This window comes from Cervus elaphus, chromosome 16 (genome assembly GCF_910594005.1).
Source record: "Cervus elaphus chromosome 16, mCerEla1.1, whole genome shotgun sequence".
NCBI classification, from domain to species: Eukaryota; Metazoa; Chordata; class Mammalia; order Artiodactyla; family Cervidae; genus Cervus; species Cervus elaphus.
The window spans coordinates 38127712-38143964 of NC_057830.1; the positions used below are offsets into that span (position 1 = coordinate 38127712).

The 16253-nt window shown below is 43.6% G+C and overlaps 1 protein-coding gene and 1 non-coding gene across 3 annotated transcripts in view; one reads left to right on the top strand and one right to left on the bottom strand.

Moving 5' to 3' along the window:
• The window catches only part of DOCK5 (dedicator of cytokinesis 5), a 281193-nt gene that overhangs the window by 87328 nt on the left and 177612 nt on the right, over nt 1-16253 (bottom strand). For both annotated transcript variants that reach the window (XR_006345828.1, XM_043927733.1), the window contains exons 18-22: nt 15236-15419; nt 5938-6035; nt 5612-5701; nt 4230-4330; nt 941-1075 (exon numbers count right to left, since the gene is read on the bottom strand). Coding sequence is in view for 1 of the 2 variants with exons in the window: in XM_043927733.1 (XP_043783668.1) it covers nt 941-1075; nt 4230-4330; nt 5612-5701; nt 5938-6035; nt 15236-15419 (608 nt within the window). In the remaining variant the exon portion in view is untranslated. The remainder of the gene's footprint in view (nt 1-940; nt 1076-4229; nt 4331-5611; nt 5702-5937; nt 6036-15235; nt 15420-16253) is intronic.
• On the top strand, nt 208-279 carry TRNAC-ACA. The gene has a single exon. It is a non-coding gene; the product is annotated as a tRNA-Cys (tRNA).

Genomic DNA, 16253 nt, shown 5'->3' on the forward strand with positions numbered 1-16253 from the left:
TTCAAATTGGGAATTATCATATTTTTAGTGCTTAGTTTCACCAGGTACCTCAGCTTGAAGTCAGCAAAGAAACACAAACCTCAGAAACAAATCCTCCAAATGACTGCCACTATTTCTATCTACTTCCAACAATAATTCATGATCCTAGATTTGCACATCCAATATCATCACGAAGCCCCTTGCTATTTTAAATATAGTCTTGCTACTTCCCTGGTGGCTCAGACGGTAAAGTGTCTGCCTACAATGCAGGAGACCCAGGTTCGACCCCTGGGTTGGGAAGATCCTCTGGAGAAGGAAATGACAACTCACTCCAGTACTCTTGCCTGGAAAAATCCCATGGACGGAGGAGCATGGTAGGCTACAGTCCATGGGATCGCAAAGAGTTGGACATGACTGAGCAACTTCTTTTTCTTTCTTGCCACAGGAACCTGACTTCCTAGACTTTTGTCACCAACAAAGGCTCTCATTTAGGTTGCACTTTGTAGCCACCTGCATCCCTCAGTCCAACTGCCACTACTGCCTTAGAAATTCTGCTGACCCAGAAGGACTCAGCGTGAACCTTCTTTCAAGGTTGCACAGTCCACCCTTAGGTTTCCCTGGTGGCTCAGTGGTAAAGAAAATGCCAGCATGCAGGAGACATGGGTTCAATCCCTGGGTCGGAAAGATCCCCTGGAGATGAAAAGGCAATCCACTCCACTGTTTTTGCCTGGGAAATCCCATGGACATAGAAGCCTGGTGGGTTGCAGTCCATAGGGTTGCCAAGAGTCAGACAAGACTGGGCAACTAAACAACAGATCTACTCTCATCTTCAGCTCTAGAGTTCTGAAATTTGACAGTTCCATGATCCAAAAGCTCACAGAGCTGAACATGTACACAAGGAATAAGAAAAAAAGTACTGTCAGGGTGGAGAGCATCCGCATCTTATTACCATCACCATTACCTCAGGTAGAGTACTCTAGATTGGATGATGAACCTAAACAAGTACTTCAAGGCTTTCAAAGCAGCAAAAAGCAATTCCGTCTTGCTGGAATCATCTGCATGTGCCACGTAAAAGTTCAGTACCTTGGAGAGTTTCCTGAAAAGGATGAGAAAGAGAAAAGCGTCAATGGGGCAAAGTGGTATTCTTGGGCCTAAGGTACACTATACAAACGGGAACTTGGCTTCCTGGGGAAGTAGAAGTCATAACTATAGTAATTATTTCTTCTAGAAATTTCCTCTTCACTGCAGTCTAGGCTTTGAGCTTCCCTTCTGCTTACAAACAAGGGATAGTTTCTTTTCCTTTGCAGGATTCTTTTTAAAAGGATGAAGAAAAAGAGCTGAAGGGATGCGAACTGGGAGAGCATTTTAATCTCTAGTATGCTATACAGGGGCTTCCCAGGTGGAGGAGTGGTGAAGAATCCTCCTGCCAATGTAGGAGACATGGGTTTGATCCTTGGGTCATGAATATCCCCTGGAGGAGGAAATGGCAACCTACTCTAGTATTCTTGTCTGGGAAATCCCATGGACAGAGGAACCTGGCAGGCTACAGTCCATGGGGTCGCAAAGACTTGGACATGACTTACTGACTAAAACACAACATGTTATGCTGACTTTTTCAAATGTTCCTGTAAGGACGGACTTGTCTGCATAAGTAGTCCCCTTAAAAGAAATCTAATTCCCTCCAATCTGCCCCAACTTTTTAGAATCCCTAAATTGGAGCCAGATGAAAATTTTACTGTATGGGAAGAAGAGCAGCCCAGAGTTCTGAGCAGCTGAACAGATAAAACTGCTCTGGGATTGCTCTTTATGCTTTTCTAGAGCCTCTGGACTAGGCATTGTTTTAATCTTGGGCCATCTCACATTTTTGAGGGCACTGAAATTTTGAACTTTTCTTCTAGCAATCTTTTTGAGTTTTCCCAGTATTAAGAAAAATTCATAGGAATCATGTAGAATTGATCAATTATTGCAAATCAACTCAGATTACCAGAATCACACTACTTGGAGCCCTGCACTTGGCTCTGTGTAACAAAGATCCAAAGATAGGATTCTGTCTTTTTCTTTTTTTGAGTACAGTTGACTTAAAATGTTGTGTTAGTTCAAGGTATACAGCAGAGTGCATCAGTTACACATATACATACACCCACTCTGGTTTTAATGTTTTTCCCATACAGGCCATTACAGAATACTGAGTGGAGTTTCCTGTAATATACAGTGGGTCTTATTGTTAATAGTTCTCTATTTTATACACGGTAGTATATATGTAGTGTGTGTATGTCAATCTTCCTGTTTATCCTTCTCCCCTGTATCCCCTGGTAACCATAAGTTTGTTTTCTCCATCTGTGACTCTACTTCTGCTTTGTAAATAAGTTCATTTGTACTATTTGTTCATCACGTTGCCAAGGGTCCATATAGTCAAAGCTATGGTTTTTCCAGAGTTGGACCACAAAGAAGACTGAATGCCAAAAAATTAATGCTTTTGAGTTGTGGTGCTGGAGAAGACTCTTGAGAGTTCCTTGAACTGAAAGGAGTTCAACCAAGTCAATCCTAAAGGAAATCAACCCTGAATATTCACTGGAAGGACTGATGCTGAAGCTCCAATATTCTGGCCATTTGATGCAAAGAGTTGACTCATTGGAAAAGACCCTGATACTGGAAAAGACTGAAGGCAGGAGAAGGGGGTGACAGAGGACGAGATGGTTGATTGGCATCACTGACTCGATGGACATGGGTTTGAGCAAACTCCGAGAGATAGCCAAGGACAGGGAACCCTGGCGTGCTACAGTCCATGAGGTCGCAAGGAGTCGGACACGACTGAGTGACTGAACAACAACTTTTTTTTTAGGATTCCATAAATAAGCACGATCATATGAAGGATTTTGTCTCTTGTGGCTACTGCCTTGGAAATTCAGGCTACTGGGTGTAAAGAGCTGCCTCACTGGTTTATCTGCTGTTTCCCTGAACCTAGTGGGCATTATATCCATTGTGTTAATTGCTGATTAAGCTACATTAACACGTCTTTAATGTCACGTATGTTTTATTACATTTCTGAACCATTATGCAAATAAAACCGAGAACTTTCTTGTTTAGTTCAGAAAAAGACGCATAGGATCAAAGGTCTGAGTGGCAGAGCCGGTCAGCAGGTAGCCTGACAGATCGGCTGGCAACAATTGGCACAATCAGGCATAAGCCACTGTCGAGACATCCCTGCCACCTCAGCTACACTCCTGTCACTATGGTGCTGCTCTGCACAAAAACCAGAACGCAAGGGGCTGGGGGACAGGCCACACTGGGCTGAGCTGGGCTCTGCAAGGCAAAGCTCAGAGGAAACATGAGTCAGGTCTCATACTCCAAAGACAGAAAGAAGGCTTCACCCTGGGAAAGGTGGGGACCACTCCCTCTTATGCAAAAGAAAGAAAACTCAACCTTCTTCTATCCTCTAAGCCAGTGGTCCCCAACTTTTCTGGCACCAGGGACCAGTTTGGTGGAGGACAATTTTTCTTCAGACCAGGGGAACAGAAAATAGTTTTCAGGGTGATTTTCATAAGGAGTTCATAGTCTAGATCCCTTGCAAGCACAGTTCACAGGAGGGGTCACTCCTATGAGAATCTAATGACAACACTGATCTGATAGGAGGCAGAGCTCAAGCGGTGATGTGAGGGATGGGAAGTGGCTGTAAATACAGATGAAGCTTCCTTCACGTGATCACCAGTCACTCACCGCCTGCTGTGGGACCTGGTTCCTATTGGGTCACTGACTGGTATCAGCCCATGACCCGGGGGTAGGGGACCCCTGCTCTAAGCAATGACTTCTACAAAGATTTGCTGTGTAGAGTTGAGGGCATGACCTACAGTTCTACCACATGTGGTCCTCCTTCACCTTCTGATTGATCCCATTGGCACCTCTGGCTGAACCCACTGACATCCCCCCCTCCTAAGATCTTGGGTAGGGTCCTGTGTCCTGGATCATGCTCCTAATAACTTCAACTCCTCACCTATAGATGCTCTGGATTCTTAAGGAAGTACAGCCTTATCTCTTCCATAACTTCCCAGAAATGAGGGCCTGAATATAATCCTTTTTCCATAGTTGGAATTGCTGGATGGTTCCCACTTTCCACCAGGAAGTTTAGCACAAAGTTCTGCACTTCAGAGGTGCAGGTCCTCAGCTCACGGCCTTCTGGTTTCTCAACAACCCAGCCCCTGGAGCACAAATCGACAATCCAACCACAGACCCTTCCCGGGCCTGGTACTCACACGTAGGCCAGCGTGGCGCTGAAGTGCTTGTAAATGTAGGTCTCGAGAACAGGGTTGAAATGCTGGAACTTGATGTCTCCTATCAGTGAAATAATAAACACCTGCCAAAGGTGAAAAATATAAATAACAGTACAGCACAAACCCTGGCATTCAGTCAACAAGCTGGGTCTCAATGTATGGGGTCTTCTTTTCCTTCTTGACTATTTTGGCAGCGTCCCCAACATTACTATTCCAGAGCTGAAGAGAAGTCTCAGGTTTCTTTTTACTTAACATGAACAAAAAAACCATGAAGTGTCAGGCACTGTGCTAAATGCTGGGAGGAAGACAATACAATCCAGCACCCCTGGTCTGAGAGCTGACCGCCAGAGAGAGAGGGCAGGACACAGGTAAACACGTCAGGGAAGGAAGTGGGGAGGGGTTCCCCGGGGGAATAATAGATACTATCCCAAGGATAGAACTAATGAAATACTGAAGGATGTCTCTCTCCTCAGCGTAATTCAGGTGCCTCTAAAACCTGAACTTCACCAGACTTCTGGGTCTCAATTTTCTGCTCAGATGTTAACTCTTATCAGGTCACATCTTATCACTACCAGACACATAACCAACAAATAACCACTTGGCACCTACTTATGATGCACGCATGCATGCTTAGTCACTCTGCCATTTCTGACTCTCTCCCACCCTATGGACTGCAGCCCACCAGGCTCCTCTGTCCATATTTCCCAAGCAAGAATACTGGAGTGGGTTTCCATTTCTTTCTCCAGGGGATCTTCCCCATCCAGGGATGAAATCTAGGTCTCTGGCATCTCCTGCATTGCAAGCAGTTACTTTACCACTGAGCCACCTGGGAAGCCCATGTTCTGGTTTAGGGCCAGACAATTTTAAATAGAGTAAAAGGGATTCCTATGTCAAATGTAGTAAAATACCTCATTTTCCCGAATGAGAAAGAAAAAGCCTATCAAAAAGGAAGATTAAACAGGAATTGAAGAAAAAAGTCTTGACTGTGAGTCAATTGTATCTAGGTCCCACCTTGGTGGTCTAGTGGTTAAGAGTCCATCTTCCAATGCAGGGGACACAGGTTCAATCCTGGGCTGGGGAACTAAGATCCCACATGCCACGGGGCAACTAAGCCTGAGCACTGCAGCTAGAGAGAAGTTCAAGCACTGCAACTAAGACCCATCACAGCCAAAACTAAATAAATAAAAATTTTAACTCAATTGTATCTAACATTACCTCTGGGAATGTTGCCTCAAGAATTAATCAGAGAGATGTATACAAATATTTATGCAGGAGGATATTGTCACCATTATTTATAATAGTGAACTATCAAAAACCACAAAGTTGTGAGAATGAATACTAGATTAACATGTGTAACTGCTTACCAGTGCATCAAACACGAGGAAGTCATATGTTTCATCATCTGACATTTCCATCATGATGTTAAAAAGTGCATCTAGTGTATCTTGCAAAAACTGAAGATAAGAAAAACAGAGAGGTTATCTGGTGCTTTCAGTTTAGCTCCAGAGTGCAGAAATACGAGGAGAATTAGATTCCAAAAGAACAGGTTTAAAAATAGCATTTTCTTAACGACTGGCACACTTGCTTTCCAATGCAGACTAAGTGTTATGTTTACACTCATTGGGTTCATTTATGATACTGAACTAAGGATGCAGTAGCTGTAGTCTTATCTGTGAATGAATAAACATACCTTCACAATCTCTCCTCCATCCACCTCCATTAACTTCTTCAAGTTGTGTTTAATATTCTGAGGGCTCGAGCGCCAATTTAACAAGCCTAACAGGTCAACTGGGAAGAACAACCACAAACCATAAGCGTTAGACACAGATTTGCAGAGCAACCCACACACACTATTTCAGGACACAGTGACAGAGCTCTCCAGAGAAGATTATTGCTCCTACAGGGGGCTAGAACCTTACGCAGTCTTTTAATTTACTGTCTCTTACCTAAGTCAAAGAAAACCTTTTAGTCATCTTTCCTTCTTCACAGAGTGAAAAAAACCAACCACGAATGCACAAGAACAGAAAACAATTCCTGAACAGAACACACACCTCTCATGTAAGACATCACAGTCTCACACATGAATCACTTACATCACCTGCCCACCTTTAATTTGCTGCACTGCTTCATTTGTCCCTTGTCCCTGTGTGTGTCTTGATGGATGCAGAGGGGAAAATAAACTTACAAATGTACATTAACTCATTGAAATATCACATCCACACAGTAGAGATTTCATTGATTTTCTTAACTTAAAAACAATTTATTTTATATTGGAACATCATCGGTCTACAATGTTGGGTTAGCTTCAGGTGTACAGAGAAGTGATTTAGCTACAGTGAGTGAGTGCAAGTCACTCTGTAATGTCCAGCTCTTTGCAACCCCATGGACTACAGCCCGCCAGGCTCTTCTGTCTGTAACCCCATGCGCTACAGCCCGCCAGGCTCTTCTGTCTGTAACCCCATGCGCTACAGCCCGCCAGGCTCTTCTGTCTGTAACCCCATGGGCTACAGCCCGCCAGGCTCTTCTGTCTGTAACCCCATGGGCTACAGCCCGCCAGGCTCCCCTCTGTCTGCAACCCCACGGGCTACAGCCCGCCAGGCTCTTCTGTCTGTAACCCCACGGGCTACAGCCCGCCAGGCTCTTCTGTCTGTAACCCCATGGGCTACAGCCCGTCAGGCTCCCCTCTGTCTGCAACCCCACGGGCTACAGCCCACCAGGCTCCTCTGTCTGTAACCCCACGGGCTACAGCCCGCCAGGCTCCTCTGTCTGCAACCCCACGGGCTACAGCCCGCCAGGCTCCTCTGTCTGTAACCCCACGGGCTACAGCCCGCCAGGCTCCTCTGTCTGTAACCCCACGGGCTACAGCCCGCCAGGCTCCTCTGTCTGCAACCCCACGGGCTACAGCCCGCCAGGCTCCTCTGTCTGCAACCCCACGGGCTACAGCCCGCCAGGCTCCTCTGTCTGCAACCCCACGGGCTACAGCCCGCCAGGCTCCTCTGTCTGCAACCCCACGGGCTACAGCCCGCCAGGCTCCTCTGTCTGTAACCCCACGGGCTACAGCCCGCCAGGCTCCTCTGTCTGTAACCCCATGGGCTACAGCCCGCCAGGCTCCCCTCTGTCTGCAACCCCACGGGCTACAGCCCGCCAGGCTCCTCTGTCTGCAACCCCATGGACTACAGCCCGCTAGGCTCTTCTGTCCAGGGAATTTTCCAGGCAAGGATACTGGATGGGTAGCCATTCTTTTCTCCAGGGGATCTTCCCTGGGTCTCCCAGGAATCAAACTCAGGTCTCCTGCTTTGCAGGCAGATTCTTTACCATTTCTGAACTGCCAGGGAAGCCTGATTTAATTATAAGAATATATAATATGTATATGTAAAAAGAATATATAAATACATATGTTCTTTCTCAGATTCTATTTCCCATACAGTTTATTACAGAGAATTATTATAATATATAAGAATAAATAAGAATTATTTAAGAATATATATGTATAATCAGTTCAGTTGCTCAGTCGTGTCTGACTCTTCGAGACCCCATGAATCGCAGCATGCCAGGCCTCCCTGTTCATCACCAACTCCCGGAGTCTACCCAAACTCATGTGCATCTAGTCAGTGATACCATCCAACCATCTCATCCTCTGGTGCCCCCTTCTCCTCCTGCCCCCAATCCCTCCCAGGATCAGAGTCTTTTCCAATGAGTCAACTCTTCGCATCAGGTGGCCTAAGTATTGGAGTTTCAGCCTCAGCATCAGTCCTTCCAATGAACACCCAGGACTGATCTCCTTTAGGATGGACTGGTTGGATCTCCTTGCAGTCCAACGGACTCTCAAGAGTCTTCTCCAACACCACAGTACAAAAGCATCAACTCTTCGGCGCTCAGCTTTCTTCACGGTCCAACTCTCACATCCATACATGACCACTGGAAAAACCATAGCCTTGACTAGATGGACCTTTGTTGGCTAAGTAATATCTCTGATTCTTTAATATGCTATCTAAGTTGGTCATAACTTTCCTTCCAAGGAGTGTCTTTTAATTTCATGGCTGCAGTCACCATCTGCAGTGATTTTGGAGCCCAAAAAAATAAAGTCTGACACTGTTACCACTGTCTCCCCATCTATTTGCCATGAAGTGATGGGACCAGATGCCATGATCTTAGTCCTCTAAATGTTGAGCTTTAAGCCAACTTTTTCACTCTCCTCTTTCACTTTCATCAAGACGCTGTTTAGTTCTTCTTTCTTTCTGCCATAAAGGTGGTATCATCTGCATATCTGAGGTTACTGATATTTCTCCCGGCAATCTTGATTCCAGCTTGTGCTTCCTCCAGCCCAGCGTTTCTCATGATGTACTCTGCATAGAAGTTAAATAGGCAGGGTGACAATATACAGCCTTGACGTACTCCTTTTCCTATTTGGAACCAGTCTGTAGTTCCATGTCCAGTTCTAACTGTTGCTTTCTGACCTGCATATAGGTTTCTAAGAGGCAGGTCAGGTGGTCTGGTGTTCCCATCTCTTTCAGAATTTTCCAGTTTATTGTGATCCACACATCAAAGGCTTGGCATAGTCAATAAAGCAGAAATAGAGGTTTTTCTGGAACTCTCTTGCTTTTTCAATGATTCAGCGGATGTTGGCAATTTGATCTCTGGTTCCTCTGCCTTTTCTAAACCAGCTTGAACATGTGTAATAATATATCATAATTGCAATAATATATAAGAATATATACAGTAATATGTAATTATATGTAAGAATATAGTTGTAATAATATATAATATGCAAAGATATATAATTATATATTATACATATAAATTATATATTCATATATATGTGTATATATAATAATATATCTATATGTATATATATTCTTTTTCAGATTATATTTCCTATGTAGATTATTACAGAGAACCACTCTGAGTAGAGTTCTGTGTGTTATACAATAAGTCCTTGATGGCTACCTATTTTATATATAGTAGTGTGTATATGTTAGTCTCAACCTCCTAATTTATCCCTCCACCCCACTTTTCCCCTTTGGTAACCATAGAACAGATTTTGTTTCATTTTATTTGCTCCATTTTTGAGATGAAGAAACTTAAGCTTTGTGAAATTAAATTAGCCGCCTTAGCTTACACAAATGCCAGAGAACAGTATGAATGGAATTTAATGACAGATTTTCTCTGATTCCCCAAAACCATGTCCTTGCTACTCTATCATACTCCCTCCCAGAGTTCTTCAAAGAAATAAAACAGATGGCAAATCAGATGGGTTGCTATATTGAAGGATGGAAGAACAGATGAATGGCCTGCAGGGTAACTCTGTGACAACAATCTTCGGGTGTTTCTTGATTTAAAATGCAGAATTTGGGATCTATAAACCACTTACAATGGGTTTCCCTGTGGTTTAGTGGTTAAGAATTCACCTACAGTGCAGGAGACCCAGGTTCGATCCTCGGGTCAGGACGATCTCCTGGAGAAGAAAATGGCAATTCAATCCAGTATGCTTGCCTGGCAAATCACATGGGCAGAGGGGCCTGGTGGACTACAGTCCGTGAGGTCACAAGTGTCAGACACGACTTAGCAACTACACAGCCACAAGCCATTTACAGGGCTAATGAACGTCTAGGTACTAAAAGTGTCACTAAAGTGATACTTTAGTGTCATAATAAAGCAGGCGTCTGGACCATTACTACTTTATCATTTTGTCTAGTGCATCAAGTTACTATTACTATTCCTAGAGCATTTTTTAGTAAGAGAACACTATGTATTTTTTAATCAATGGATTTGTATAAACACATATATAAGTAGTTGAAAATGTATTCTGTTCATGAGATCGGCCAACTTGCTTCAGTGTGTTTGTTTTACTGGCACGCACATGTTTAGTCCCTGGGAAGCCTCCAATGCCTAGAGAAAACCCACTGTCAACAAAATTAAATCCCAATAGCATTCACAGAAGGTGCTAAGGCTCCTCCTAGAGTTTGCCTGCCAGCCCATCACAGGCAGACAAATCAGCTCAATACTCCCCAGGATGAGGCATGCTCTGAAATAATTTCCTGCCTTTACTTCCCTTTGTTTGAAATGCCCAGAAATACTGTACTGCTTTGACCAAAAACTGCATTCAGGTTTTTCCCATATGCTGTTACAAAGGGATTTCCCTGGTGGTCCAGTGGTTGAGAGTCTGCCTTCCAACTCGGGGAACACAGGTTTGATCCCTCGTCAGGGAATTAGGATTCCACATTCTACTCTACGGGACAGCTAAGCCCACGTGCTGCAACTACTGAGCTGGCACGCTCAGAAGCCTGCTTGGTGCAACTGGAGAGAAACCCGCGCACCCCAACTAACACCTGAAGCAGCCAAATAAATAATGTGTGCTTAGTCGTTCAGTCGTGTCCGACTCTTGTGCAACCCCATGGACTGTAGCCCGCCAGGCTCCTCTGTCCATGGGATTTCCCAGGCAAGAATACTGGAGTGGGTTGCCATTTCCTTCCCCAGGGGATTTTCCCAACCAGGGATTGAACCCAGGTCTCCTGCAGTTGCAGGTGGATTCTTTACAGTCTGAGTCAACAGGGAAGCCCAAATAGGTAATAAATAAATATATCCTAAAATTTATTTTTAAAAATAAAGAAAGGAAAAAAAAAGATGTTATGGAAAAACCCAAGCAAACTTTTTGGCCAACCCAATACCATGGATTTGGTCAGCTGCTACTTCTACCTCAAGACTCATCTCAAACTCTACTCCCTCTGGGAAGATATAACCAGTCGTTCTCTTCTATCTGCACTCCTTGTCCATATACGAGTACATCAGGACAAATAAGTAATGACATGTTTGACATCTCTGCCTCCTCCCACAGATTGAAACACTTGAGGGGAGGGACCATATTGCATTCATTCTTAAGCCCATCACAGTGCCAGCCACCTGGCAGGTGGTCAGTACATGCTGGATCAAAGATTGACTAGCAGGATGGAATCAAAACCAGTAGTCCCGAGGAAACTGGTAGTGTATACAATTCTTCACTCCTTATGTAAATACTTAAGAATAGACACTGTGCTAGACCTATCCACTAGGCACTGTCCGTTCCATCTTCCCATCTCCTATTTCTGCCCCAGGCTAGTCAACCATTCTGTTCCACTGGTTACACTTCACTTCACGAGCGCTACCTAAGGAAAAGGATTTAGATATGCCATCAGCAGAGAAGAGTCACTCAGCAGATTTTAGCATCTGCCAAGCACCCACTCATCAGCCTAGAATTTTATTCCCTACTTGCATGCTCCATCAATGCTCATATTAAGAATGTATTCGGCAATGGTGAACCATAAGGTCTGAGGGCAAGAAAAGTGGTGGCACAGTCTTATGGAAATAGGCCTAGACTCACAGTGTTTCTGGGATTCATACAGGTTGATGAATAGCTCTGACAAACTTCGTTTCATTGCTGTATAGTATCTATCCCACTGTATGGATGTACCAGGATTTGTTTATCCATTTTACTGTCAACGAACTAGGACTCCACACTTATACACCAAGGGTCTGGGTTCAACCCCTGATCAGGAAACTAAGATCCTGCAAGCCAAAGCGGCACAGCCAAAACAAAACAAAACAAAAAACAAAACAACGCCCCCAAACCAGATGGGTTGTTTGTGGTTTTGAGACATCATAAGCAACTGTGCTATGTACGTTCTCATATGCTTCCTGGTATCCAGGTATAGCTGCTTATCTGAGGTATAAAACTAGAGTATACTTCTGGGTTATCAGGAATGACCACCTTCAACAGTATCAGATACTACCTAAATGTTATCCAAAGTTGTTCCAATTTACATCTCCATCAGAAGTATGTAACAATTCATGATCCTCTGATCGACAGTCCCCAAATTTAGGGTAGTGATTACCTTCGGGAAAAGATTAGGACCATAACATTTAAAAAAGAAGAGAATGACCAAAAAAAACCCCTAAATTTTGCTACAAATATGTATTTTCAGACCCAAGTCCATTACTTATGAGTTCAGGCACAGTATTAGGTAAGGTGTTACAGGAAAACATGAATGAACGTTTTGGCCAGCCTAATATTTCAGTTTCTTAACTCAGAATTCTAATCAGCAAACTGAGAATGAATGATAGCAACACGGGTGTCTTCCTGTGTGAGGATGTGCGTGGGTAAAACGAGACCGCTGTGAAAGCCTGGTGCAGCGCCCGTCCTGCAGAGACCTGACTCCCCGCTCCCTTTTCCAGAACAAATCTATTCTCACCCTCTACAAGGTCCAGCAACAAAATGATCCCATATAAATCGAGCTGTTCTAGTTTCGAAAAAAATTCATAAAGTAATGAAAAGCATCTACAGGCTCTGTTTGTGACAAAGTCCAGTGGCTTTTGACCTTTGGAGTCTGAACAGCCCTCCAAAGGCTAAGGAACAACACCTGTGGTCAGTCTCCGTGTAAAAGGAGAACAGACACCTTCCTGATCAGCAAACGCCCTTGTAGAGTTGACAGTTTACTCATGTTCCTCACCTGCTTCTTTCTCAGAATAAACTGAACTGGTTCTTTACCATTCCCATCATATTAGAAGAAAGCAGAGAAACAACAGCACTTGTGATCTGCTGCTGGGAATACCCTGTCTTCATATACGCACAAGGTGGCCCCACATGTCCCCTCTTCCTCCTCCTGTCCATGCTGACAGCAGGTGAGATGAGGAAACTGGATCACAGTGAGATCAAGTGACGTGTCCAAGATGAACCAGCGAGTGAGTGCAGAGCTGGGAACTGAACCCAGGCAACTGGCTCCAAATTCTCCTTACATATTTAAACAAAACTGAGGTTATATTCCAGGGACTGTTAACATTTTCTTATGTCTTTGTTCTGAAATACTGAGTTGGCCCAAAAGTTCGTTCATGTTTCTCTGAGGATGTTACAGAGGAACCCGAATGAACTTTTTGGCTAACCCAGTGTTTTTCACAGCCTCATATATTTCATCATTTAATAACAAGATAGACTTTGACCTGACCCCCAACTACTGGACATCTGGATTGTTTCCAGTGTTCCCCCATTATTTAATAATAGGGAGACATCCTCCTACATAAATCTTTGTGTACACCTCTCATTGTCCATTTACGTTCACTTTCTAGAGGTCACGGTACTGGGCCAAAGGGTCTGAAAATAAATATTTAAAATCTCTGATACACCTTCTTAATCATTTTCGATAAACATTATACTATTTAACCTTGTATCAACCATTTATTTATACTTACTTTTCCCCTAAAAACAGTTATATCATGGATACAGTTCTGTCATGTAAGCTCAGAATGCTTTCTGGCTTAATTTTTAAGGTGTTTGTCTTTTCCTAATTAATGGACTTTATTTTGCAGAAGGAAATGGCAACCCACTCCAGTATCCTTGCCTAGAGAATCCCGTGGACAGGGGAGCCTGGTGGGCTGCTGTCCATAGGATCGCACAGAGACAGACACTACTGAAGCGACTTAGCATGCATGCATGCATTGGAGAAGGAAATGGCAACCCACTCCAGTGTTCTTGCTTGGAGAATCCCATGGATGGAGGAGCCTGGTGGGCTGCCGTCTATGGGGTCGCACAGAGTCAGACACGACTGAAGCGACTTAGCAGCAGCAGCCACAGCAGAGTTTATTTTTTTGAGCAGTTTTAGGCTTGCAGAAAAAATTAAGCCCCAAGTGCAGAGAGTTCCCAAATACCCCTTCAAGGTTACAGAGTTTCCAGTGTTATTAACATCCTGCATTACTGTAGTACCTTTATTACAACTGATGAGCCAACACTATAAAGATCATTAACTCAAGGCTGTCATTTAAGTTAGGCTTCACTTTGTATATTCTGTGGGTATGGACAAATGTACAGTGACATATATCTAAGTACCCATTAGGCTATCATTTAGTGCATAGCTTTACTGTCCTAAAAATCCCATTCTTTGTCTGTTCATCCCTCCCGCTCTCCCTGAGCCCTCTGTAATCATGGATTTTTTCATGTCTTTATAGTTTCGCCTTTTTTCTGGCTTTATTTTTGGTGTGTGCTTTTGCTTTCCCATAAGTAATAGCTCTAAGCCCACTCTATTGAGTCTAGACACTTGCCCAAGTTGAAATACTATCCATATTCTCTACCCAACCATGATTCACCAAAATAAACAACACTGACCCTTTCTAAAGATCGACCACATGCTATCTGACCCTTGAGTGTCCCTTATATCTTAGCTGCTTGTCTACCTTATCATCTCCCTAAGGCAGAGCCCCCAACTCTTCTCAAAGGTCAAAGGGACTAATCATCCACACAACACAGGGGATACACAATTTTTAAAGCAAGTCCCCAAAGCAGCTAACTCTTGGATCACTATATTCAGCAGGACTCCTTACAAATTACATACATTAAATGAATAAGAAGCTGTTATTGGCTATCAAATGCCATGATATACACAAGAGAAGTTAAAACTGCTATTTTCAAGAAGGGACAAAGTGAAGCCAACTGTGAACTGTTCAGCTGATTTTATGGAAAATCTCTGACTGCTTGGGAAAAAAATGGGGAAAGAGGAGTCTACATGGGGACAGATGGAAAGGCTAATAGGAAATCCTCCCTGCTCTTTGCCATCCTTCTTGAGCAAGGGACTGATATTTACCTGCCAGTGTTCTTCCCCTGTTACCAAAATATCTCATTATGCACATCATACAAAGAACAGTATTAGAGCTCTTTGCTGCCTTGAAGGAATGAAACATAAGACCTTCCAATTTTACAGCCTCCGTTAGAATACATTTGTAGGTTTTACCATATTTAAAAAACACCCAAATGTTTTTCATCCTGGTTCAAAGATAGACAAAGAAGCCTCAGAAAAAGCTTTAGCTATTTAATAGTTCTACCTAGAACATCACGCAAAGAGCAGAATCCACAGAGCCGAGGACCCCATCTCAGAAGACATATGGTCCAGTCTCCTGAATTTAACAAAGGAGCCCAGGAGGACCCAGTGGAAAACCCATTCTGGGGTCACTCAGGTCGCCGCACCTACCATTCTGGGTGAGCTTTGTGGAACAGATGAGGGTGGCAATCTGAAAGCTGTCCTTTGTGCTGTCCTTGGCTGGTGCAAAGCTGGCTGTGTTTTTAGATGCTTGGAGCTCCTTTTCTTCCATCTCCACCTTGGTTCCAGGCAAGGTCAGGTAGAATTTAGCATCTTCCATCTTCTTGTTGTCACCCTGCAAAGGAAACATGTCAGGGATGCCAGAGAGCAGACAAAATCTCTTAGGTGCAAATAAAATAATACTTATCGTGAGCGCAGTGTATTTCTAGCATAAGAAACAAAGTTTTTATATTAGATCCCTTTTAACTCTGAGGTGTTGTAATGTTTTTCAAAAATCTGAGCCCGGAAATAATTTAAACATTGTATGAAAATGGAGTAAGGTAGGAAGCAGAAATCAATATCCTAGTCTGTATTATAAGTATGTAAGTAAAGAGTAAGGTTGGACTTCATTTTCTTGAACGTGTAAATTGTCCAGTTATACTTCATTGGGTCCCCTGAGAAGAAACAGCTAGCTATGGCTTCCAACACTATTTCTGAGCTCAGGAGCTATTAACGGAAATACACATCAGGCAGCTTCATCTCAGAAAAGCTATCAACTGAAAAAAGCCTCCTTGACATTGTTGGACAAATGAAATCTTCTCAACATCTTTCAACTCTAAAATCTCAGTGGGAATGATAGCTCTGCAGCACGTAGATGCAAGAATAAGGACAAAACTGATACCGGAGGAAGAGGGGCCCCAGAGCACAGAAATGGTGCCTGGTTCTCACTGATATGAAAACCACATCCTACCACACCCATCACCTGCTAACCCAGTCCAACAGTGCAATTATCAACGCTCCACAAGGGGAGATGCAAAGAACAGAAAGCCAGAGAGTGACCTTTGGCTGTTCACCTCCATGATGCCATTTGCAGAAGGAGGGACCATCATTTAATAAAATTTTTTTTTCTTGGCCATGCTACACAGCATGTGGGATCCAAGTTCCCCAACCAGGGATGGAACCCACGCCC